General features: G+C 27.4%; 1 protein-coding gene and 1 long non-coding RNA gene across 2 annotated transcripts; both read left to right on the forward strand.

The window, feature by feature from the left end:
- The first annotated feature begins 1 nt into the window (after position 1).
- Positions 2–4,456, forward strand: LOC114182192 (beta-amylase 1). The gene is made up of 4 exons (XM_028068993.2): positions 2–785; positions 2,480–2,690; positions 2,833–2,943; positions 3,420–4,456. The coding sequence occupies exons 1-4, from the start codon at positions 226–228 to the stop codon at positions 4,203–4,205; spliced, it is 1,668 nt and encodes a 555-aa protein (XP_027924794.1). The 5' UTR covers positions 2–225; the 3' UTR covers positions 4,206–4,456.
- A 4,432-nt stretch (positions 4,457–8,888) lies between these two features.
- LOC114181660 (uncharacterized) lies at positions 8,889–11,902 on the forward strand. The gene is made up of 5 exons (XR_014994453.1): positions 8,889–9,064; positions 10,640–10,756; positions 10,939–10,997; positions 11,203–11,334; positions 11,599–11,902. It is a non-coding gene; the product is annotated as an uncharacterized LOC114181660 (long non-coding RNA).
- The last annotated feature ends 15,654 nt before the right edge of the window (positions 11,903–27,556 follow it).

Here is a 27,556-nt window from a genome sequence, read left to right on the forward strand (position 1 = left end):
TCCCTCACTACATTCACTAAACCTTAAACAACTTTCTATCGAAAAAACTTTTCTTTTTTTCTCTCATTGTTGTTATTTTCTCCTGCCATTTTTTTTTCAGGAGAATTCTAATAACAAAACAAGATTTCGATCTATTGTAAATCATAAAATCTAAGAGAATTTCAATTCAATCCAATCGTGAATCGCAAAACTGTCCAAGGTTTTAATTCCACTGTTCTTTCGAGAATGGCGTTGAGCATGACTAACCAGATGGGGAGCTTGGCCAGCGCGGCGGCGGCGGCGATGGACTCTTCCCTGAACACCGGCGATTCGCCGGCGGCGGTGGTGTTGAAGACGCCGGCGGTGGGTATGAAGTGCAAGGCCGTGAGGACGGAGGGTGTGGAGGGACTGTCGCCGCCGTCGAGTCCGTGCAGGTCGGATCTGTCGGCGGCGTGTCAGGCCTTCGCGACGGAGGTGGCGGAAGAGAAGGAGTACGGCGTGGGAGCGAAGAAGGGAGAGGGGAGTGGCGTGCCGGTTTTCGTGATGATGCCGCTGGACAGCGTGTCGGCGGGGAACACGGTGAATCGGAAGAAGGCGATGAACGCGGCGATGGCGGCGCTGAAGAGCGCCGGAGTGGAAGGGGTGATGATGGACGTGTGGTGGGGCCTGGTGGAGAGAGAGAAGCCTGGAGAGTATAACTGGGGCGGGTACGTGGAACTCATGGAAATGGCTAAGAAACATGGCCTCAAGGTGCAGGCCGTTATGTCCTTTCATCAATGTGGCGGTAACGTAGGAGATTCTTGCAAGTGAGTAATGCCATCTCTTCGTTTTTTTCATTTCTGTTAATTGTTAGGGTTTCAATGTTTATTAGTTTTGGGTTGAATATGTTTTTGTCCCGAAATTTGGATTTAGTCCCTCATCAAAATTTTTGACCAATTTAGTCCTTCATCTTTCAAAATGCGTGAATTTAGTCCTTTTAACCAAATTTTGTTAAGTTTATTTGACGTTTGAAACGTATTTCATGATAGTATTTTATGATAGTATTTAAATTATTTATACTGTTTGACACATTTTTGTTTCAATGTTAACTTAAATACTATTATGAAATGCGCTTGAAACGTCAACTAAACTTAACAAAATTTGGTTAAAAGGACTAAATTCACGCATTTTGAAAGATGAGGGACTAAATTGATTAAAAGTTTTGATGAGGGACTAATTTCAAATTTCGTTAAAACTTGAGGGACCAAAAACATATTTAACCCATTAGTTTTTAGTATTTCTTGTTTCTTATGTATGAGAAAGATCGAAATCTAATTTCATGTCAATAGATTATTAGGATTAATATTTTTTGATTTGAATTAATCTGTTAGTTGTTATATTGTTAAGAATCTTTGTATTAAGTTTGTATGTAAAATATAGTGACTGATCTGGAAAAAGAATTTTAGTTTATGACAACTTGAAAGAAAATATAATTTGTGATAGTGACTCGATCAATTGCAAAAGAGTTCTACATGGTTCTGGAATCTAGATATTAATTTCACATGAAATAAGATAGAGACGTAATATTTGAATAAAAAGAAAATTGCAGAGTTTCTTTTTTTATTTTTTGACATAGAAGCAATGGTTTTTAAGGGCTCAGATTTAAGTTTCTTTACGTTTTTCTGAAATTACGTAAAATCTTCATCCGAAATTTTCGTTCATCGTTATTCGGTGCAACACTTTTCTGGAAAAACAAAATAAACTAGTAAAAGGGGTTTTTTGATAGGGAGATGAACCCATGCCATGTGAGGTGGACTAGTATCACTTTGCTTCTAAGTTATTGGTTTTTTTCTATTAAATGAACTAGGAACTTAAAATAATTGAGTCTTAGTATTATTTAGTCTTTTCTCTTTAGATGAATTATTAGTGTTTTATTTTCATGATGATTGGAAAATTAAATTATAATCCTTGTATGTACTCTTTGGAATGAGTTGACATTCTCTTAAAATCAGGGATAAAATCAATTTCAATTTTTAAACATGATTATTATATTTTTATTTAATTACAATAATTCAAAAACAATTTTAAAAAATATTACTATTCAAAGAGGCGTGGTGAATACGGTGCTGCTAACCTTATTTGATTTCGTTCCTTGTGGTTCTCGAGAAAAGTATCCAAAATACATGAGAAAAGTGTGTGGCTTAGCTATGGGAAGGTCCCAAAATGGGACCACGTGAGGCTTCTATTTCCTCTGTTCAAGTCGTATCGCACAAAAAGTAGACAAAGCTTTTAGGATCTTCCTATAATTTATTGTATCCGTATCCGAGATCTTACTTTTTTTTAAAATCATTTTTTAAGAAACAAGTATTTTAAAATTCTCACTTTTTAAATAAATTAATCTATAAACGTGACAAGTTGAAACTTCGAACTGGATCCCTGAATAATATACTTCTTTATTACTGGTGTGATTTTCTAGCTACTAGTATTTTTTTTCTTATGAGATTGTAGTTCTTGTGTGTAGTATTCCCTTGCCAAAATGGGTTGTGGAGGAGATTAACAACGATTCCGATCTTGCATACACCGATCAATGGGGAAGAAGAAATTATGAATATGTATCACTGGGATGTGATACTTTGCCTGTGCTCAAGGGTCGAACCCCAGTTCAATGTTATGCTGATTTCATGCGAGCTTTCCGAGACACTTTCAAGCACCTCCTTGGTGACACTATAGTGGTAAATAACTGTCACACTTTGTGTACAATTTTTCTCTTACCTGAAAGTTCCATAATTTCTTACCTCACTTTGTGTACAATTTTTCTCTTACCTGAAAGTTCCATAATTTCTTACCTGAAATCCTGTTACTGCCATGATTCAGGAAATCCAAGTTGGGATGGGACCAGCCGGTGAGCTGCGCTACCCTTCTTACCCGGAGCAAAACGGGACATGGAAATTTCCAGGAATCGGTGCTTTTCAATGCTTTGACAAGGTATACTTGTTTGTTTTTTTTTCTTGTACTGTTTTGCCCTCTGTATATAATTGCTTTTGTTTGTTCTAAATATCTTAATATTTGTCAACAAATTATTTTAGCCCTATATTTCAAAACTGGTAATTTTGATCTTTTGTATGCTTTTTTGTAGGTTGATATTTTTATAAATGTGGTTGATCTTCATTTCTAACCTTATTTTTCATATCCATTTGGCCTGGGACCACATTTTAAGTAATACAAGAACCAAAAATATTATTATTTTTATATGAAAATAATGCTCCCAAAACACATTTTATCATAAACCCGATTTTTCTTATTTATATTACTTGGGACCACCTTTTCAGAAATACAAGAATAAAAGATACCATTTTTTAATGTAAAATTAATGGATCCAAAATACATTACAAATGCTGATAAATTATATAGATTTTTCTTTGCTCTGTATTTCTAATGCTTAATGATGCGCTGTGGTGCAGTATATGCTGAAAAGCTTAAAAGCTGCTGCTGAAGCTCAGGGCAAGCCAGAATGGGGAAGCACAGGCCCTACCGATGCTGGCAACTATAACAACTGGCCAGAAGACACTCAATTTTTCCGCAAAGAAGGTGGAGGGTGGGATGGTCCATATGGTGAGTTTTTCCTCACATGGTACTCTCAGATGCTGCTGGAGCACGGTGATAGGATTCTGACATCAGCCAAGTCAATCTTGGACAACACTGGAGTTAAGATCTCAGTGAAGATTGCTGGGATTCACTGGCACTACGGTTCAAGGTCTCATGCTCCAGAACTCACAGCAGGCTATTACAACACCCGTTTCCGTGATGGCTACCTCCCCATTGCTCAAATGTTGGCACGCCACGGTGCCGTTTTCAACTTCACCTGCATCGAGATGCGCGATCACGAGCAGCCACAGGACGCCCTCTGTGCTCCAGAGAAACTGGTGAAGCAAGTGGCTCTGGCAACACAGAAGGCGCAGGTACCACTTGCCGGCGAAAATGCACTGCCACGCTATGATGATTATGCTCACGAACAGATCATACGGGCATCACAGTCTGGTGACAGAGAGATGTGTGCCTTCACATACCTGAGGATGAACCCTCATCTGTTTGAAGCAGATAACTGGAGGAAGTTTGTGGCGTTTGTGAAGAAGATGAAAGAAGGGAAAGGGGCAAACAAGTGTTGGGAAGAGATGGAGAGAGAGGCAGAGCATTTCGTGCATGTTACACAGCCTCTTGTGCAAGAAGCTGCAGTGCTCATGCACTGAGAATTTTGGAACATGCTTGTGTTGATGATGATGATGATAGGGTTTAGAAAACAGTCACTACTAGGCTGTGTGAAAGTTTTAGTGAACAACCAGCCCAGGTTTTTGTGGCTACGAAGATATGAATTTTGTATTACATTGTTGTTTTCTATTGTATGCACCTAAAACTTCTATTTCTGTATCTAATATAAATGGCTATTCCACTTGTACAAACTGGTTACTTATCTATGTACAATTCAAAGCTTCTTCTTTTTAATGTTTTTGTTGATATTGTTGACATAATCTGCCTTATAAATCTACTTCTAATGTCTTTCTCCATTAATTTCATCAAACAATGAAAACTTGCAGAAAATTTCAGTGCCACAGAAAACTGTTTTACCACTTAGGTACAAGACAAAAGCATTTCAAGATTTTCTGCAGGGAGATTGTTGAATCAACCTCTTAATTTGTTATTTTATTTGAGTTCATATTTGATACAATGATAGTTGCGTGTCTGCTACATTATACAACACTAGAATTAAATTAAAAGAAAAAAAAAATGTCAATTTTTGTAGATGTACAAAATGTTTTGAACACTGATTCTTATGGGTGAGCTAAGGTTTTGGCAAAGGAAAAACTTGATGATTTTCATGACTAACATGTAAAAAGATAAAACGTGTCCACTAGAAACGGTTTTGATCATGATTGGTGTGAAAATATGACTGAAATGTGCGTTCACATGTTTATTATCTTAGAAATTATAACACCAATGATTCTCCCTAAATCTTGTGAGTGTTGCTCACTAATTGCTTCTCTTTTAAGACTTTTCTTTCCTATCATCATCAAAGTATTTTGGAAAAAGAAATTTATACAAAGAAAAAAATGTCTAAATTAAAATTGACTAATGTGTATATTAATTTTGAAACAATTTTTTTATACGAACTTCTCTAAAAAAATTATTTATAAAAAAATAATTTCAATCTATTAAATATATAGTTTCCTCTCTTATCATTGTAAAATGTCTCCATTATAGTATTTATTTAAGGGGATTACGTATCTTTACTTATTCAACTTCCTAAACATTATATATTTTGACTTTGGTTGGGTATTTAATAATAGCTAAATATTTCTAATTAATTAGTTCAAAAACCCTTTTTGAATTAATTTAATATTTATACAAATATATATATATATATATATATATATATATATATATATATATATATATATATATATATATACACTAATATTGACTTAAACTTACCTTATTTCATACTTCTAAAGTTTCTTTCTTTCTAAAGTTATCAACTTTTGTTAGTTTGGAAGTTTCAAATGACTTGATTATTACATTATGCAAATGAGTTCTTAAAAACCAATGTGAATTCACATGTACTCTTAAAGCAAATTTATTAGTAATCATTTGAGTTTGTGAGAACATTTTCTTAAATAGCATAATTAAAAAAAAAACTATCTAAATGACCATGAAATAATAATATATAGAGGATTGAAATGGTGACCTAACCATAAATTTTTCTTCAAATCATGTTAAAATTCAACTCTTTAAAGATTACATGTGATGAACATGATTTTAGGTGCCCCTTTCATGAGGGAATTATCCTCTTCTACACATGATGAATGTGTCATTAGGGTGTTTTAGAAGTTGAGACAACCTGTGAATTTTCTTATTATGATCCAACCTAACTTATAAAACAAGCATGCTCATGTTGGATATCAACACAAATTTGAAACATATAGGAAACCCACAAGATGCATGTGTTGTTGTGTGTAAGCTTTAATGAATTCAGTTCACCCACTTTATTATTAATGATTTAGATTTTGTATTATTATCTAATAATGAGATTTGTTAGAAAATTTGTATTGAAAAAATGTTATGCCTTCTTTAAAATGGTTGTGCAGTAATACGAATTTAAAGATACTGAATTAAATTAAAGGGTTAAATATGTTTTATTAGTTCCTTAAATTTCAGTTAATTTTGGAATTTGTGTCTTTTATATCAATTTAGTCATTCACCTTTATAAATGCGTGATTAGTCTTTCTTATCAAATTTTGTTAAGTTTATTTATATTTTAAACGCATTTTATTATAATATTTGAGTTAAATTTGAAGCGAAAATGTGTCAAACGGTGTAAACAATTCAAATACTATGACATGTGCTTGAAACGTCAAATAAACTTAATAAAATTTGGTTAAAAGAACTAAATTCACGAATTTTTAAATATGAATGACTAAATTAGTCAAAATTTTGAAAAATGACTAATTTCAAATTTCACTGAAACTTGAGAGACCAAAAATATATTTAACCATAACTTAAATTACAAATACTTATTTATAACTTCTTAATGTGAGTCTTGTTGCAATGAAAGAAAAATAAAATGTTTGGAAGAGCACACGTTTTAAAATTTGTAATAATAGTGATTTTTTAAATTTACTTTTTCAAACATTTTCCATTTTTCTTTTTGTTAACTATTTATTTTATTTTATTTTTCAATTAAACACCTTCATATAACTTGTCATATTCTTTATGACTTTCATATTATTACCTACGGTCACGCAACTATTTTAGTCACCACTACAAATTTTGGTGGCGATAGTCCCTTGTTATACAACACCTTATCCATAAAAATAATAAAAATTATTATCGTTTTATATTAATTATAATGTAATTTTATTTCAAACATAAAATGTCACATCTTTTTAATACCTAGAGAAATTACACAAGATGACGAAATAAGGTAATAATTAGGTTAGCCACTTAGTACAAAATTAAATACTCCATTCAAAAATACAAAAATTCTAATATTCAATAAACCAGAAAATTTAATATACTCAATTAAAAGTATCCAATTTTATATTCAACTTACAATTTAATTAAACCTCTAATAACTTATCCAATATAATTTGCAATTAAGTAACAATTAAATCTATTTACTTATAGGTTCTATTAGGCTATTTTTCTATTTGTCATATTTTTATTGGGCTTTATTGTCTATGGATGAGAGAATTTCTTCCTACACCCCTTATTTTATTCCTGAACCCCCTATTTTTTTTTAATTTCAATTATATTTTTGTCAAAATTAATAAAATTATATTTTCGTGTTTTAATCGTAACAATCCGTAAATATTTTGGATTATACAATTTTATTAATTTTTTGTTGAATAAAGCAAATTATACCTACAATATTATCCGGTCATAACAGAAAGTTTATTTTATCTTTTGAAACTTTAGATTATGTAATTCGAAATGCATTTTTATTTTGTATTGTAGATTGTATAATTTGGATACGAAATTTATATTCTGAGTTATATAATATAAAATACAAAAAAAAATTGAAGTATATAATATGAAATATAAAAAAATTCTATTTTAGACGGTATAATTTGAAATATATTTTTTATTTTGTATTATGAATTATATAATCTAAAATATAAAAAGAAAATCGAATTATATATTCCAAGATAAATAAATTCTAGTTGTTCTTTTAATAAATATTTTTAATTTACTTATTCGAAATTTGAATATTCTGGTCTAATATATTGTATTTTTATCTTATTCAATCTGTATGACCTTGATTATATGTATCCTTTTATATTTTTGAGTTTTATTTTATGTGTTTAGAGTTTTATTTTAAAATACTCTTTTGACTTTCAGGTGGATGCTCAAATATATTTGTGGAAATGGAATACTCGTATAATGATATTATATGTAGATGGAACAATTACAAAGTGAGGATATATCTTATTGAAAAGGAAACAATTTTGCAAATAAATATATACTGTACTCTGACAAAATTATGGTTACTATTTATTCTTATAGTAGTTTCTTTCCTTTTCACTGCTAATTTGATATAGCAAATAAATCATACTTGGTATCTTCTGTATTTTTCTTTTTTGTAAAGTTTCATATTCTTTAGTCTACTTTATAGTTTTCTATCTGTTTCCGGATTTCATTGGTTGGTATCCGAAGGATAGAGGTTTTGTGCATGTTGTTGAGAGGCTTGGTGGACAAGAAAGTAAGTGCAACTCTCTTCAAGCATATACTGTTTTTTTTTTTCTTTTTTATGTACAATGAAGACAATGTGTTTGAACTGAAAACCTTAACTCAAACTTTGACTACTTGTGTTGTGTTACATAAGGTTACTAATGTTTGTTCTTTTTAATTTCTGAAAGATTTTTTGCAAACATTCCATAATCTTACATTTTCTTTGATAATTTTGTGTACTGGAGCAACGCCCAAGTTGGTTCTCCAGTTGATGAATGTGAGAGGACTTAGCATTGCACATGTAAAGAGCCATTTACAAGTATAAATATACAACATTTGTTGCTTTATTCTACCCCAGCGCGAGAAACATTCCACCCTTACGATTAAATTTATCTTAATGTCAAAAAGTGATTGTTGACCAATTTTACATGCATGAAACACTGTTACCATGACATCTTCACAAGGCACGCTCTTCAATGAACAAGTAGTCGCAATCAAAAGGTTATGTAGCAACTCTGGCCAAGGAGATATTGAGTTCAAGAATCTGTTAATGTCAAGGCTTTAGCACAGAAGTTTAGTTAAGCTCCTTGGTTTCTGTTTTGAAAGAGAAGAACGGCTCCTTTTCTACGAGTTTCTTCCCAACAAAAGTCTTGACAACCACATATTTGGTATGCTTGTTTTACTTAATACTGCTAGTAAAGCACAACAAAAGTCTACGAGTTTTTTAGTTTCCTAGTGAATATGTCGTTGTTGTTATTACCATTATTGCTTCAAATTCTGAGTTTTGGTAATTTTGTTATTTTACAGGCCTTTCTCCAGGCCCTTAGTTCTCTAGCTTTTCATCTGGAGCACTTTAGGCTACCATAAGTTTCAGAATTTTCAGGTAACCTTATAGCTACTGAACTCGTTTTTTTTGTTTAAAGGTTTTATTCTGTAATTGAGAGGTGTACTTAGGATTCATCATTCAAACTTTTTTTGTTGTTTACAGAATTTGGTATTTTTGAATACTTATCAGTTTCATTTTTTCTACCCCTTCCCTATTTTCTACACTTCAGCTATATAACACCTGCTATTGTTGTTCCCATCGTACAAGTACTTATTAAATCGGAAGGTATGGATTAATAATTACTAGTTTATGTTGGTGGATTAATAATTACACGAATTGAGCAACACATTACTGTACTTCTGTTCTAGACCAGAATGTTTTCTGTTTTATTTTATTCTGTTCAACTAGCGATTTGGCTAGCTCTTGATTTATGCATTTCTTCAACTTATTGTATTGCATTTCCTATTATTGGTCACTTTCCCGGAAGGCAAATAACAGTTATGATTATGCAAATTCTATCCTTTAGTATTTATAGAAAGCTATATACCTATAATTTGTTTAACATTTTTCATCTCAATGTAACTACTTGTGTTGTTTAAATACTAATGATTAATTTAGTTAGACTCAAACTATTTTATAATGTATAATTCACCTAACAAATTATTTTGGACCCATATATAGGTTTAATTGAAATCATGACTGGCAAATTAAATAAGGAAAATAATTACTTGGTTCAAGCAATTATATATTATATATAACTAATAAAAAATTGTAGTTAATTTCAAAACAATTTTTTTATTGAATATTAGTTTTATCAAGCACAAAAAATGTTGACATTCTAATTTTATAGGTAATGGAAAATCCTTCAGGAGAGATTTTAAGAGTATTTATCGTTATATATGTAAGGGGTCATGGGCCCTGGCAGATAGAGACCAAGCATGGCAAGTTTCTGATACTATTGCAGAATGTTACAGTATTTTAGATATGACGTTAAAGTTAATAATAATTATATAACAATTTATGAAAAAATAATAATATAAAATATTTGTGTTATCGATCTATATTAATAGCATTTTAAAGTTAATGATAAACATAATGAAACTGTTTGAGTGAGCCTTGCATCCTGTGGTCACCTCTGTACAAAGTTTCTGACAATGTGAGGGTAATATATTGGACCAACAGAAAATTTGCCAATCTCATTATATCATATGTACATGTAAGCTTTAAATTATAGATTAGATTTTTCCAGTAGAAGCTAGAACATGATTGCTATATCATAATGAGTTGCCATATTTTTGACCTAATATTCTCTTTTCTTTTCTTCTTATTTTTTCTTGATGACTGGTGCATATTGATCGTGATTTCATTTTTACACATCTCAATTCTAGAAACTTATCACGCAAAAAAAAAGAAGGCATAATTATTATAAACTAGCATTCTCTAATTATGTTGTCATAAAAGATCTAGAGTAGATGAAAATAAGAAAAATAAAGTATAAATTAATTAATCTTGTCAAACACTGTCATATAACATCAACCTTCTTCAAAGTTTGAAGGTAAAAGTAGTTGCTGCTGGAAAAAGTTACAAAGACTCATTTATATCTTCCCTTATCATATAATATAACTTTTTCAGGAGCAACCAAATCAGTTTACGGCCCTGAGCCTTTTGATGTTGGACATGTATTGCAAGCTGATGTTATTTCAGAAAGTGAGCATGTCACAGTTTCAACTGCTGGTCCAATAGATCCAGGTCTGCTTTCAATTTGACATATCCTCATTTGCATTAGTAGTAGTCACTGACAGACATTACTTCGGTACACGTTTCTATTTTAAAAATATAAAGTTGTTTTCTTATATGTTCTTTTAAGATATTGAGACATGTTTTGCTGTGCAGTCATGTTGAGCTTAAATTTCTTCTGTATTCTCATGCAGCTGCTGGTTTGGAAACCTATGTTGAGGCACTTGTGCGCAAACATGATACTGAATTTAACGTATGTTGTTCTGTTCCTTTTAAATTTTATTTACATGCGCGCCTTGTTATGTTGAACTGTTTTTTGACCCAAAGGTGTATGGTTTCATAGGTTGTTGTTATCTTGTCCTTTGTTCTTCACATTTCAAAATAAAGTTTAGAAGTCAAATCTAGTCAGATTACGGTACATGATAATAATATTGTAGTTTCCTTTATTACTTTTTCAGGTAGTTGTAACTCAAATGAATGGTTCACCCCCAACTGAATCTATTCATGTGCTTAATGTTGGAAAGATGAGGATAAAACTCTGCAAAGGAAAGACCACAATTGCCAAAGAATACTATTCAAGTTCAATGCATGTATTTAAAACTGTTGATACCATCTATGTTTAGATTGTGAAAAGCAAAGCAACTCAATGCTCCAACATCTTTCTTGCACTCATTCTGTACATTATGTTAATCACTGTGCTGATATATATACCTTGTGCATTGAATTATCCGATTCCATCTGTGTGCACATGAAAATGCATTTATTTTTGTGCTCTTATCTTCTTCTTTTCTACTTCTAACTTATGTTAAACTGAAATTTGGTTGACCATATTTCTTTGATCTTGTTTTCTTTAGCTTTGTGGTGTTAGAGGGGGTGGACATGCAGCAGCACAGGGAGGTTTTTGGCAGCCAAAGCAAGGACATTCTTTTGTATTAGCTTTTGAATCAAAGAGAGAAAGGAATGCTGCCATCATGCTTGCAAGCAGATTTGCATTTGACTGTACTGAGAGGGAAAAGAGAAGTAAATGAATTATAAAGGATTGTATACTTTATGCTCTGAATTTATGAATGGTTAAAATTATACATTTTGTTTTTTTTATCTTTTTATGAATGTTATAGGAAAATTATAAATAAATAAATTTTAAAATTTTGCCTTTTATACTTTTTCATTCATTTTAAGATTTATGTATTATTATAGAAAACGTAACAATCATAAGGATATTAAAAGCAACATGTGGTTTTAAATTGTAGGCAACATTGCGATTTCAAACTCTTGCAATTATCGGGGATTTTGTAAACCTTTGCCATTATTAAGGGTTTTATAAACCTCCTCCATTACCAGGGGTTCTGTAAACCCCCGCTATTACTTGGGGTTCTGTAAACTTCCACTATTACCAGGGGTTCTGTAAACCCCCGCCATTACCAGGGGTTTCGTAAACCCCCACCACTATCAGGGGTTCTGTAAACCTCCGGAAAGTTGTGCTAATACCAGGGGTTGCTAAAAACCCCCGGTAATATCTTAGCTACGGTGACTCTTCCAGGGGAAAGGAAAACCCCTGGTAAAACCATTAGTGGGGGTTAAAACCCCCAGAAACGCCAAAAATAACCCCTGCTAAAAATAATTATTTTTGTAGTGAGTACCACAAGTATATCTTCTAAAAAAAACATTCGATGAAACAAAAATTTTCAAGTGCAAAATTTAAATTCAAATTCTAATAAAAAGAATACAAGATTAATTTTATTTAGAACAAAAACTGTTTTGTTTTTAAATAATTTATAATCATTGCTTGTAAAATTCAACCATATTAAACGCTCAAACGTGATGCGTATACAATATACTTATATATAAAAGTTGGATTTTTTTTTTTCACGTCCGTTTTTCAATTTATCTTTTAAATATAATTTTCTTTAAATTAAAATAATTATTTTATCAATTTTACATTTAAATCATTGTTTCTTTTAAATTAAGTCAATTTGATCATTTTTTTATTTTAACCATTTTATTGTCATAAATAAAAAATAACACACATGTACTTTTACTAGTTATGGATAATTTTGATTATATATATATATATATATATATATATATATATATATATATATATATATATATATATATATATATAATTAGCAGTATAAAATAATTTATAAAACTACAACTTTAAATTATTTTTAATCATAAATGATCATTGACAAGTCTTCATTATCGAATTAACTATATAATCACTGTTTTGTGTTAAAATAATTTTTTTATTTTAATACGTAAAATGCAATATCTTAATCTCTTTTCAATCATGTAATGAAATAGTCAAAATTAAAATTTTACTTATCCTATACCACCAATAAGCATCATGGGATTTATCTTTAAATTTAAAATCTTTTACTAAATTATAGTTTTAGTCTTTTTTAAAAATTTTATTACTAGTTTACTTTTTCCTAATTTCAATATTTATTTTTTTTAAATCATAAATTCATTTGAATTTATATCTTTTATTTAATTGATTATTTTTTTATAGTATCTTAAATGAGTGTGCTAATTCTAGAACTCAGATAAACTAAAATAACTTGTATGAAAAAAAATAGTTTTTTTAAGTATAAAAACAAAAAATGAATATGAATCAGTAATCTAAGTAACCAAACTATAATTTATTCCAAAAACTACTATTCTACACGTCATTCTAATTAATGTTTTGAAGATAAAAACGTGTAACTATTATTAGCTATATTAAATTTTGTGGAAAATTATCTTAAAAAAACAGAGAAAAAAAATGATCTTATCATAGTGTGCCTAATAAAGTGTTACTAAGTCCATAAGTGATAGTAAACAATGAACTCATGTTTCAAAAGGCCAATTTTGGGTTTCTCGGTTTGGGCCTATCGTGAAGTTATTTTTATGTTTCGAAGCCCAATATTACAAGATTTTTCTTTTTAAGCAACATCATGAGCATGCCAATAGAAACATGTAAGACCTAAATAACACTTTTAAAATAAAATAACAATTTTAAATATGATGAAAAAGATGTTAATTGGAAGAAGTTTGAATTTGAACTATTTTTTCAATTACGTTTTTCTTATATGCTAAAAATTATTTGGAATTTTTTTTTAAAGAGATATACCGAATAGCTCATTTAAAAGTGCATTGCAAATAAAAAATTAAATATTTTTCTAATTTGAATGAAAAAATCTTAAGGGAATATTATATAAGAATTGAGGGAATATTATAATAGTTTATGCTCCATCTTTCATATCCCATATATAAACCATTAAACGAGTAACTACTTTTAGAAATAAATAAATAAAAATAAGGGTTAAATATGTTTTTGGTCTTAACTTTAAGTGAATTTTGAAATTAATTTATTTCGAAACTTTGAACCAATTTAGTCCTTCATTTTTTAAAATATGTGGATTTAGTCATTTTAATCAAATTTTGTTAAGTTTATTTGATGTTTCGTACGCATTTCAGTACTGTATTTGAGTTGTTTATACTGTTTGACACATTTTTGCTTTAATGTTAAGTCAAATACTATTATGAAACGCGCTTGAAATGTCAAATAAACTTAACAAAATTTTATTAAAATAATTAAATTCATGTATTTCGAGAGATAAATGACTAAATTGGTCTAAAATTTTGAAATTTACTAATTTTAAAATTTACTAAACGTTAAAGGACAAAAACATATGTAACCCTAAACATGAAAAGGAGTATATATTTTTAATTAACAAAATTTAAGAGGAGAGAAGTTTTCCCATATCAAAGTCAAAATATAGGAACTGAGGGATTCAAACGAATTATTGATTTGTTTTACCAACAAAAAGATAATTGGAAAAAATAACCAAAATTTTACTCTGTTCGGTTAATTTACAAGTTGTTGGGGTCATAGTTTAGTTGATTGAAAAAGAAAAGATGAAATATTAAGTACAGAAATAAATTTAATTTGTAAATTTTAGAAAATTTCAAACTTTTATGCTGATACAATTATACTCTATTAATAAGAATCATATTTTTTTAGAACAAAACACCCTTTTACATAATTTGTAAACACCAATCTTGTAAAATCAATAATCTAAATAGCTAATTTACTTTCCCAACTTGTATTTTACCATCAATTTTTGTTTCTTAAAAAACCTCAAATAAATTTCGGAACTCTTTAAAAAGTTTGACTTAACTTCGTTTTCATCTCTAGACACACATTGTCATTGTCCCTCAATTTATCGAAAATAAAAAAGTATCAAAATAAAATAAAAATCACTAATTACAGGATCTTAAATCTTTAAAAATAAAAAACAGAAATTTATTTAGGTTTAAAAAAGTGACGTGACAACTAAATACAGTTTCTGAAGGACTACGAAAATTAATTGTACCAATATAAAGTACCAAAAAAATTGGAAATTGGTTGAGTTGAACGTGATTCGATATTTGTTATACAGTTGTGTGTGTATATATATAATGTAGGAAAAAAATAAGGTATAAATATTACGGTGCAACATAAATTAAAGAGGTAGTTCAACAATAGGTGTTAATTAATTACCAGCCAATTATAAGGGTGCACTACTCTCCGTACATACGTATTAATATGTATACTATACACAAATACGTAATATATATATTTATTTATATTGATGGACATAGTTAACAGTACAACAAGAAACATGCATGCAGTTGGGAACACGACAGAACCAAACATAGGTTACATATATAATGCTATTAGCTATCTGTTTCTTGTCAGTTGAACTACTTCAATTCAATTTCATCCTTCCTCTTAATGCTGCTTCTTCTGCCCATGCATCATCGATCCATCCATATACAATTACATTTTTTTTTCTCTTTATGTTAATTATATATATATATATATAAGAATTTTGATTTTTGAGTGTGAATAAATATATCTATGAGATCTCGTATCGATAAATATTAGTTATTAGTGTGAGAGTTTGTTAGGTGTATAGAACGAGTTTCACTGAAACCTTAAGTACTCCTTTTCTGCACCGCCGTTCTTCTTAACGGACACACTTACATGAAACCCTTGTCATGATGACTTTCGATACAAAGATCATACTGCACTCGTCTAAGCTGGTTTTAACCATCGGCTCTGATACCACTTGTTAGGTTTATAAAGGGCTTTCACTGGGGAGAACAACACTAATGAGACATGAGTTCAACCACATAAAGTATTGACACTACTCTCAGCCCAAAACCTTAAGACAATGAGTTTATAGGTCTTTATCCTCATATAGTACTTCACTTTCTCATTTCTAGTCAATGTGAGACTTAGACTCACACTTGACACTTAGACTCACACTTGACACTTGAATTCCTAACAGAGGTAAACTCAAAACCTATTCTTTTTTTTTCAAATTCTTCAAATCAATTTTATATTTTTCGAATATTAATGGGAAAAATTAACTCACAACCTTTCTCGACATCTAAACTTTTACCATTCATCAAGTCAACCTTAAATTAGAATTATATAACTAATTTCTAAAATTAATTTTCATTTAAGAGATGTCACGAATGAAGTTTTAAATTAAATTAGATCTAAACTCTAAAAGAAATTAACATGACATAAATAAGCATGCCTTTATGAACTGTACCATTTTCTTTAGTAAGTAGAACCATAAAAGTGTTTTGTAGAAGACATTGATTATAATCTGTTTATTACAGGAATGTAAATGATCTAATTTATTTAACCACCACCAGGTGAGATTCTATGTTAGTTAGTGATCATTTAAATATATTGTCTAGAAGCTACTCTTCTAAAGAATAATATAATAAAAAAATAAAATTATATATATTTTTAGTGATTCTGCACAAGTTAAATAAATTATGTTATATTAAGTTAGAATTAAATCCTATTTCATAGTATAATAATCATTGTCTTTGTCAGAATTATGTAATAATTAAATTCAAGTTATGCATGCATCCTAAAACATAAAAAAAATCTAATCAAATGAGTTTATTTATAGGTCAAAGTGCAATATTCTTAGGTTTTGAGGAGGAGATTTCGCGGAGTAGAACAAACATCAATAAGATCTGAGCTCAATAACATAAGACATTGACATCATTCTTAACCTAAATTTTTAAGATAATAAATTTATGAGTCTTTATTCTTACATAGTGTTTTACTGTCTCTTTTCTAATCAGTGTAAAATTTAAACTCATACTTAAATTCTTAACGGATATTAATATTAATATTAATATTGATCGAAACACCTCGTAGATTTTATAAAAGAAAGTATTTAAGAAAAGATATATATTTTAGTAAAATTAATTTGTAAAATTAGTGAAAAACAAACAGAAAGATCTCTTAAAAAGATAAGAATGATGATAAAGAAAAGAAGACAATGACTTAAAGAACAAGTTTGATATGAATTAATGGTGAAGAAGAAGATTAATTTAGATTGATGACCTAGAAGTAGCATGCAGGGTGAGTGGTGGAGAAAAACTAAGATACGTTGCAATTTGAGAATTAAAAGTCAACTCAAAAAGAGACAACACGCAATTCATAGTTTGTTTCTTTCTCCTTTTTCATTTTTTCTCTTCAACTACTTCATTTTGATGATGATGGATTTTGTTTTTGAGAATGCAGATAAAAAGAAAAAAAGAGAAAAAAAAAGTGTGGACCATGAAACTTAATTGGTTACTGAATTTAAGAAGTGTTGTTTAAGGCACACGGTGATCACGACCTGCCTCTCAAACTGCCATAGTCAGAGGTTGCTCCCCAATCTTCTCTCTCTTAAAATAAGAAAAAGACCTTTTTAATATAATTAACTCTGCATCTATAATTTTCTTTTCTTCTGTGCACTCAATTTTAAAAATAAATAAATTCATATTTTATGTCATCAATATATTTTATTTTTAAGATTAAATATGTTTGTTTTTCTTTAATTTTAAGTAAATTTTAGAATTAGTCGATTTTAAAACTTTAAATTAATTTAGTTTTTTATCTTTCGAAATTTGTTGATTTAGTCATTTTAATCAAATTTTGGTAAGTTTATTTGACATTTCAAGCGTGTTTTATTATAGTATTTGACTTAACATTAAAACAAAAATGTGTCAAACAATATAAACAACTCAAATACAATTTTGAAATACGTACAAAACATCAAATAATCTAATAAAATTTGATTAAAAGGATTAAATCTACGTATTTTAAAAGATGAAGGACTAAATTAGTTCAAAGTTTTAAAATAAACTAATTTCAAAATTCACTGAAAATTAAAAAACAAAAACATATTTAACCCTTATTTTTATTCATCTTCCACACACACAAAAACCAGTGTATGTAAAGAAAATTTTATAACTTATTCGATAAATTTGTTAATTTTTAAGTACCTAGAAAGTATAATTCCTATAAAAGGCTTATGAGTGGTATATAGGTTTTCATTTGACCTAATTCGTTCACTACGGTAAAAAAGGGTTTATCTAATTTAACATACCAACGTAACTATATATACATGTATATAATAAGTATAATAGTGGAAACACATATTTTATGTGTAAGGTGTTTTAATTTTTTATAACAAAAAAAATATTATCGTTATAATATCATTGAAATAAAAATATTATTGAATGTTTTTTATAAAAAATAATTATACAGTAAATATTTTTTAAAATTTATTATTAGTTATTAGAGTCTAATAGAATAATTAATTAAAAATAAATTGGAAAAGGTGTATACACACCAAAAAAACAACTTTATTAATAGTATAGATCTAATGAATGTTACACGTAATAATATAAAACTAATAAGTCGCATACTTTTTTAGTAGTCTTAAACAAAATAGGTTCTTAAGCATGTTTATAAACAAGGTTATACCTATGAAGTTAAATATTTAAAAAAAGGCTCAAATATATTTTTTTCTCTTAAATTTTAGTAAAAATTGAAATTAGTCTATCTTTAAAACTTTGGATCAATTTACTATTTCATTATTTGGAAATATATGAATTTAGTCATTTTAACTTGTTTTGTTTATTTGACATTTTAAACGTGTTTTTCAATATAATACTGAAGCAAAAATGTGTCAAACAATATAAACAACTCAGACGCTATAATCAAACGTATTTGAAACGTCAAATAAACTTACCAATTTTTTTTTTAAATAACTAAATCTATATATTTTTAAATTTAGAGACTATATTTGACAAATATTTAAAAAATAAACTAATTTCAATTTTGACTTAAAAATTTAGGATAAAAAACATATTTAATCCTTTAAAAAAACTTTCATGTCCGTACTCATTTTTTCATAAATTAATGTTAGTTTCAATAAACTAGTTTAATCGGATCTACTCTCACCTCTATAATATTGATGGTACATAAAAAGCAAACGAACAAAATAATTAGGTAAGTTTTGAGTATAGATTATTACTAATGTTAATGTAGCTCATATCAATCAGACAATTAAATTTTATTTCATAAATTATAAGTGTGAGAAAAAAATATATACCTTTTTCCTATATTTTTTTAATTTTCATCTTTAAAAGATTTTTAAGTTTTTTTTATCTATTTTTTATTGAAGATAATACTTATTACTTTTTTACAAAATAGAAAATTTATTTAATTCATTGATTTTTTGAGAAAATCTTAAACAAGATTGAAAAGAAGTATGAGATTATGTAAAATCATGCAATATTAATTGAAAAAGGATTCTTAATCATTAATATGTTGTGGTTTTTAAAGGAGTGCAAAGGAAAAGTAAATAGATGTAGGAAGAGTTATGAGTGATAGCATATATTTATGTAGTGTTATAATTTGTATTGGTGTGTGCATATATAAGGGTTAAATTTGTGAAACCATAGGGTTTTAATGCTGAAAATGTTCTTCACCAACTGCGTAAATGCTACATTGCTTTTCATAAAAATTATTGAACCAAAAATGGGTGCTGCTTCTGGAATTTGAACAACCAAATGAATAACTCTATCTTCTCCCTCACCACTAAACTTTAAACTGCAATGATTGTCTCTGCAAATCTCTTAATGAATCGTTGAAATTTTCTCTTATTTCTTAATTCAACAGTTGAGTTGATCTTATCAATGTTTAAATGAATCACTTTTTTTGCTTGACCCCTTTGATTAATCATGTCACATGTCAATTAATCTGTTCATGAGATTATGAAGTGAATAAAGTTCTTTCAAAAATATTGATTAATTAAGGCTAATTTCTTATTACTCAAAATTATTATAATTATAATATATAGGTTAGACAAATTTTATATTATATATTAGATCAATTTTATAAGAATAAGATATCTAACTTTTATGTGAATCACATATATCAGCTACATCGATATCTCAAAAGTATATTAATTTTATATTGTTTTGATTAGTAATTTAGTTATATATTTAGGTTTTTAAATTGTTTTAGTTTTCATATTTTTTTATTCAATTGAGTATCTATTTTATAATAGAAATTTAAATAAGTCCTTATTTTTGTAAAAAATAAATAAATTAATATAATTTCTTTTTTTAAAATTGATATTAATATTTTTAGTATTATATATTAGATCAATTTTATAAGATTAAGATATATAACTTTTATGTGAAGCACATTATTTATATCGATATATAAGCTAAATCGATATATGAAAGTATATTAATTTAATTAGTTTTTTCAGTTATATATTTAGGTTTTCAATATGTTTTAGTTCGTATATTTTTTTATTTAATTGAGTATCTATTTTTATAAAAGAAAATTTAATTGAGTTTTCTTTTTTCTGTAAAAGATAAATAAATTAATATGGTTTCTTTTCTTAAAATTGACATTAATATTATTTTTTAAAATACCATATATCAAAATTTAGGTTTTTCACATAAAATAGTGTTAAGGTTGATTTAACAAAACAGACTATATCAAATATTTTTATAAAAATAGAAATTTAATTTAATAAAAGTAAATATTAAGACAAAATCAAATAAAAAATCTAAAATATAAGACTAAATTATTAAGTATCCTTAATTCATTCATACAGTTTTAATCATTAAGTATATGGTTTTAAAGTTGTTATAAATTATCAAACATAATATATAAAAATTTGTAATTAGGTGGTAGGGTAAAATAATTTTAATTATAAAAATTTAGAAAAAGAAAATGAAAGTTTTTTTGTATTACCTTTACCAATATAATAAATTTTAATTTTAAATTCTAAAGATTGATGATATTTAAGGTTTTGTTTTTGTATGTATAATTTTTGACCCACAATGCAAAATGACATGAACAAAATTTTTATGATTATGCATTCATTAATCGGTATTATTTCCATTTTCTCTTTACTATGTTGTCAGACAAACACCGAAAGCTGGTTTATTGAAAACATAGTCACAGGTATAAGTAATTTCATGTCCTTGATTAATTGCATACTAAAGTTTACCAAACACATTATTTTGATTTGACAATATATACTTTTACATGATTCTAAATTTATCAACAATTATTTGTAAATAATAAGAATTGAACACAAATTTCTTGTTAGATGATCTTCAACATTAATATTTTAAACCATAATATTTGATATTTGATGTTTTAGTGTAATAATTATAAATTTCATTAATTTTTTAACATTTTGATAAACTTTTCTCCCATAAATTTATTAATTTGGCAACTCTTGCGTGTAATAAATATTTACACTGCTTTTAAAAAAGAATTATTTATTACCGTTTGCCTTCACTTTGACATTCTATCTTTATTAACGTGTCCGGCCAATCATCCATTAGAAATTAATATAATTAAAACACTCACCTCTCAATGATTACTGTTTTCCTCTTCAAGATATTCTTGATTGGTCTATTATAAGAAAATATTAAATAACAATTAATTTTAATGATTATAAATAATTAATTCTTGTAATGATTAATTTATAAATTAAAATTATTAATAATTAAAATAATTTTTATTATAAATAAAAAATTATAATTAATTTCTAAATCAATATCTAAAATAATTTTTATTATAATTGGTAATATTATTTATCAAAGTTTTGACAGATAAAAGACAGATCTCTAGATTAAGTTTTAAACATATTTTTTTTTATTAAAAATGATCATTATTTAATAATTTTTTTTAGTAATATCAAAACGTAACATATAAATAAGTGAGGATAAGCTATAATTTAAAATTTGATTTTACAAAATAATTAAATTAAAGGTTAAATATTGAAATTAGTTCTTCGTTAAAATTTTTGACAAATTTAGTCTTTTATCTTTAGAAATACGTGAATTTAGTCCTTTTAATCAAATTTTGTTAAGTTTATTTAAAATTTCAAAAGCGTTTTATGATAATATTTGAATTAACATTTAAATAAAAATGGGTCAAACAACATAAACAATTCAAATACTATCATGAAATGCACTTGAAACATCATATAAACTTAATAAAGTCTGGTTAAAAAAAAAACTAAATTCATACATTTCTAAATATGAAAGACTAAATTGGTCAAAAATTTCAAAGATGAACTAATTCCAAATTTCACTGAAATTTGAGGGACAAAAACATATTTAAACTTAAATTAAATTTCAATTAACTTTCTAATATTAAAATGTATTTTCTACTTCAAGATGTTCGATTAATATATATATTTATATATTTATAAGAAACAGATAGCAGTGATGCTTGGTCGTTGGGAGGTAGAGTTGGAAGTGTACGAACACAGCTTGTCTTTCATCTAATCCTTGTTAATTTATTTTCCATTTAAACCATGTTTCTCTTCAAATGTCTTCTGTCATCCATTTTCACTTTTCCTTCTTCAGCTATCCTTGTCCTACTCAATTTAATTCTATTCTTCTATCTATATTTATTTCTTTTGCCTATTTATATAAATCATCATCATCATTCTATTCACTTTAACTCATTTTTTACACAATCCAAAATAACTTCAACAATGCATCTTCCTAATTACCATAATGCATATTTAACAATATTAATTTATCAACAATTAGATTATTGAAACACACATTTTTAACATATCCATAAACCATCCACAATTATACCTACCTGTACCTTCTCTTTACAATAATATTCTATATTAAGCCATAATGCAGATAATTTGTGGAATGTTTGTTGTTAGATTTTGATGAATAGAAATTGTAAAAACCCTAGCATGACCACACTACTACGATAACAAAATAATAATAATAATAATAATGATCAGTGATCAGAGAGAGTTTAATGATGACTTTTGATTTAATGAATTTGAACACAAACCTTTTAACTCAGACACCCTGTTAAATACAAACACATAGGATCCTCTGCCTACAAGTTTTTAAATAATGACAATAAATTCACTTGTTTAAAAGCTTAGATTAAAGTGTGTGTCCAAACTCATGAATACCAGTTTCTTTATTTAGTAATGTAAATAATGATAATAGAAGAATTGGAGCTGGATATTGGATAAACACTTTCCCAATAAGAAACCTAATATAATGTACTACTAAAACTTTAATTCTCTAATTCTACTAATACAAACCCATCAAAATACTTTCATTTTTAAAATATTAAAAAACCATTTACCTTTCATATTTACTATATTATCAATGGACCAAATACTTTTATTCTGAGTTTAAAAAATTCATTCTCATTATTTACTGATGCAGATACAAACAGGATAAATAAGATTTATTTTAATATCTCATAAAAATAGCAAAACCCCCAAGATTTTTTTTTTTTTTAATTTTGTCTCATAAAGGACAGGAGAAAATCTATACAGTCATATCCTTTTTATCAATATATAATTTTGGATTAAGTATGTTTTTAGTCTTTCAACTTTGATCCAAAATTAAAATTCATTTAGAAATGAATGAATATAGTTTTTTAAATCCAATTATGTTAACTTTTTGTAGAACACATCTCCTATAAGATATTAAAACAGAAATGTGTCAAACGGTGTAAACAACTCCGATGCTGACACAAAATATGTTCGAAACGTAAAAAAAAACTTAATATAATTGAGTTAAAATAACTATATCTATTAATTTTTCACGTTTGAAAACTAAAATGTATCAAAGTTTCATATAAGAACTAATTTCAATTTCCCATCAAAGTTCAGAGACTAAAAACGTACTTAACCCTATAATTTTCATCTAATTTTCAAGACATTAGTTGCTAACATAAGAAATAAATAAAAAATGAACTTCAAGAATAGGAGTATTAATTGATTGAGAAATAAAAATATTGATAGTAGTGGTGTAAATATTTTTCACATATACATTGGACTTGTGAAAATAAAAAATGTGAATTGAATATGGTTAATTTTGTCTTGCACAAACATTGATGATGGTAAATTGGCAATGATATATGAAGAGTTAACAAGTTGTAAATTGGGCACCCCACCCACTCGATTCAATCGGAGAGAAATTAAATTGTGATGTAAAAAGGAAGAGGAAAAGTGAGGCAATTAAATGCTTCAGCAATCAAGTGCTGGTAAAGAATAAATGAATGGTAAAGTAGATGAAGTTTTCAATATATTTAAGTTTCAGTTAAAGAGGATATCATTAATATCCTATTCATCATCCATCCATGTGTTCTATTATCTTTCTTTTTTTTTGTTTCTGTTCTTGCATCATCATCATCATCATCTTTCGAATTTGAAACAATTTTTTTAACAAGGGTTTTCTTTTGGCTATTCAATGTTCATCACTTAGTTAAGGAATTGATTAAAAGTAGTAACAGATAAAAACCCTTCATCCATTTTTAAACTCTTGATATTTCATAGTTTTTAAATGTAATTTTTTTTATTTATACTTGTATACTTGAATGTGGAAACAGATATATTTTCCTATATTGTAACGTGGAATAATAGTTAAAACGACAGATATTGGCTAGAAGTATTTTAGATCAAATATATTATTAATTAATAACATTTAGTATTTCTTAAATATTGTATAATAATCTTTAATTAAGGGTCAAGAACTTAGTAACGAAATTAATATATTGAAATTGTAATCACTAATGAAATAATCGAGATTTTGATTCTGGTTTGCCAAACATGGTTAAAAGTAGAAGAAATTAGAATTATACGTAACTGTTTTTTCTGATTAAAATTTTATTTGAAAATACATTTTTAGTTTCTTTATTTTTTAAAACTTAAGGTTGAACTATAATATATAATTGGGTGCAAACTTCATCTAATTAACAAACTGGTTTTTATAATATTGAATTAAACTTAAAGTTCACTTCTTAACATGATATTAGAGTCCTGTGTTAAAATTTACCATAACAATGTTTATTGTTTATTGGGTTTATTGTTCTACCAGTTATCAAATCATCCTCTAATGTTTAGTCTCATGTTTGATATGTATATGTCTTGGTGTGAGGGAATGTGCTGAAAGTTCAACATCGACTAGAGACAAAACTGATTTACAATATATATTTGAATGCAAACATCGTCTTACAAGTCGATTTTGCAATGTTGAGTTTGACTTAAAGTCCATTTCTTAACATGGTATCAGAGCTATAGATTAGAGTCTAACCTAATGAGATTTTGTTTTTTGTTGGACCTATCATTCTTGGGTTAGAGTTTATCCTTTTGATATTTTGTTGTTTGTTGGGATTATCATGCCAATTGTTATCCAATTGTTTCGATTCACCCATTAATGTTTAATTTCACGCTCGATATATATATGCATTGGCGTGAGGAGGTGTGTTGGAGATCTCACATCAACTAGAAATAAGATTAGTTTATAATCTATTAGTGGATGCAAACCTCACCTAATAAATCTGTTGTGTAAGGTTGAGTTAAACTTTAAAATGTTAGTATCAAAAACATGAAACCGTATTAGGATAAGCAAGGGATAATTATCCAGAAATGAGAAAAATAATAAATAATTGTTTATAATTAACTTACTTATTTATATACATCATTAAACATATTCACTCTAGTAACATGATTAACTCTTAGTGGAGACATGTACATTTAATTGAAACTTATAAGAATGTTATTTACAAATTTTTTTACACAATGGTATCTTTGTGATTGAAAAAAATAATGTAATTGCTAAAAAATATTTTATTTTTAAGTAATTTTCATAGAAGTAATTGTAAAAAAATTATATAGAAAAAAACATTGTTTTATGTTTTTTAAATAATTTTACTCAAATATTAGCAACCAATTATTGTTTTATTAACAAATATTTCTTTTAAAAGAAAAAAAAAAACAAACATACCTAATATAATCATATCACAAGCACATGCATGGAGTAATTTTACAAAGAAAGAGGTAAAACATAGGTTAATTTGTATAAGGGATTAATTTACTTTTTATGTTACCGATACGAGTCCACTTTTTAAAAAAAATACCAATAGGGGTTAAGTCATGTTTCGATAGATAATTTTATTTTGAAGTTATCATTATTGAAAATTTCAATCTTAAAAATACTAAAATCGTATTGACGACTTTAATATGAATAGCATGGACGATTTCAAAATGAAATCGTGCATACAAAACACGTTTTAACCTCTATCCGTAATTCTTTTAAAAGCAGACTGAAATAGGTAATGTAAAAATGAAATTAACCTAAAACATAATTTTTTTGAAGTGTTTGGCAAGAGGAATTAGGTTGGGATGGCACCATGCAATTAATTAACCTAATTTGTTTCCTTCTCGGTGTGTGAGATAGATAAACCATGTCATTTCTGCTCTGTGTGCTTGTTGGGGTGACATGAATGATCTTCTTTATCATCGTCATTGCTCGAAAGTGACCCATCAACACCTTCTTCAAAACCTTGGAACACTCGATGGTTAATCTTTTTTTTTTTTCTTTTTCTTTTGATGTATACAACAGATATTGGTCAGACTTCATCTGAATTTAAATCACTGAGTGTTCCATTGCATATTGAAACTGTTTAAAAGAAAAACAAGATTTTTTATATATGAAGTCATTTAATGGCTGGTGCCCTAGCCAAATGCTTGTAAAAAAACAACAACAAAAAATGATGAAATGATTGATAAATGATAGAGAAATAAAGAGAGAGAAAAAAAGTAGCACTATAGAAAATTTCTTATAATAAAACTTTTTTGTTGGAATCTTGTGTCTAAAAGATTTATATATGTTGTTGTAAATAATTATAAAAAGATAAATAATCATTTTAGTACAAGAATTATTGAAATGTTTTATTTTTAGTATAATAAAAAATATTATTTTAATATAAAAATGTTAATCCTGTTAATTTTATTTAATATTAAGATAATTAAACATATATTTCGCTTTTAGTAATTAATATATTTGTATAATAAAAAAATTAGCGTTAATATGCATTAAGTTTTGTGTTTTTGATTTCTAAATTAAAATCACCATTTCTAATGGTTTTTTCAAATTTAATTACATATTAACATAATTTTGTTTAATACATAAAAAATTATTAAAGATAAAAAATGTGTTTGATTATCTTAACTATGAAGTGAATTAAAAATCTTATTACTTGACTAGCACTCAGTAAAAGAAAAACATTAATTATCTTTCTATGTCTCAAAACACAAACTCAAACCATATCGAATATTTGTTAAGCATAATTTATACACCCTTTAGCCTTGTCTCTAATTTATAGGTTGATGCTTCATTATTTATTTATTTATTTATTATTATTATTATTATTATTAAAGAAAAGGAAAAAAATAGAATCCAAAATTGAATGAGAGATATGTTAAGTAAATAATTTTAGAATTTTGGGATCCAACCAGTTCATAAATATGAATTATTAAAACAGGTAAATAATGTGTAGGTTTGCAGGTAAAGTCATTAAACATTAATTTAACAACACAGGAAGTTCAGTGCAAATAATCAATGAAAGACCCAATCCTAATGTTGTAGTTGTGAATTGCACTC

This window comes from Vigna unguiculata, chromosome 4 (assembly GCF_037176805.1).
Source record: "Vigna unguiculata cultivar grain cowpea cultivar isolate G323 ecotype 2 chromosome 4, ASM3717680v1, whole genome shotgun sequence".
Taxonomy (NCBI): domain Eukaryota; kingdom Viridiplantae; phylum Streptophyta; class Magnoliopsida; order Fabales; family Fabaceae; genus Vigna; species Vigna unguiculata.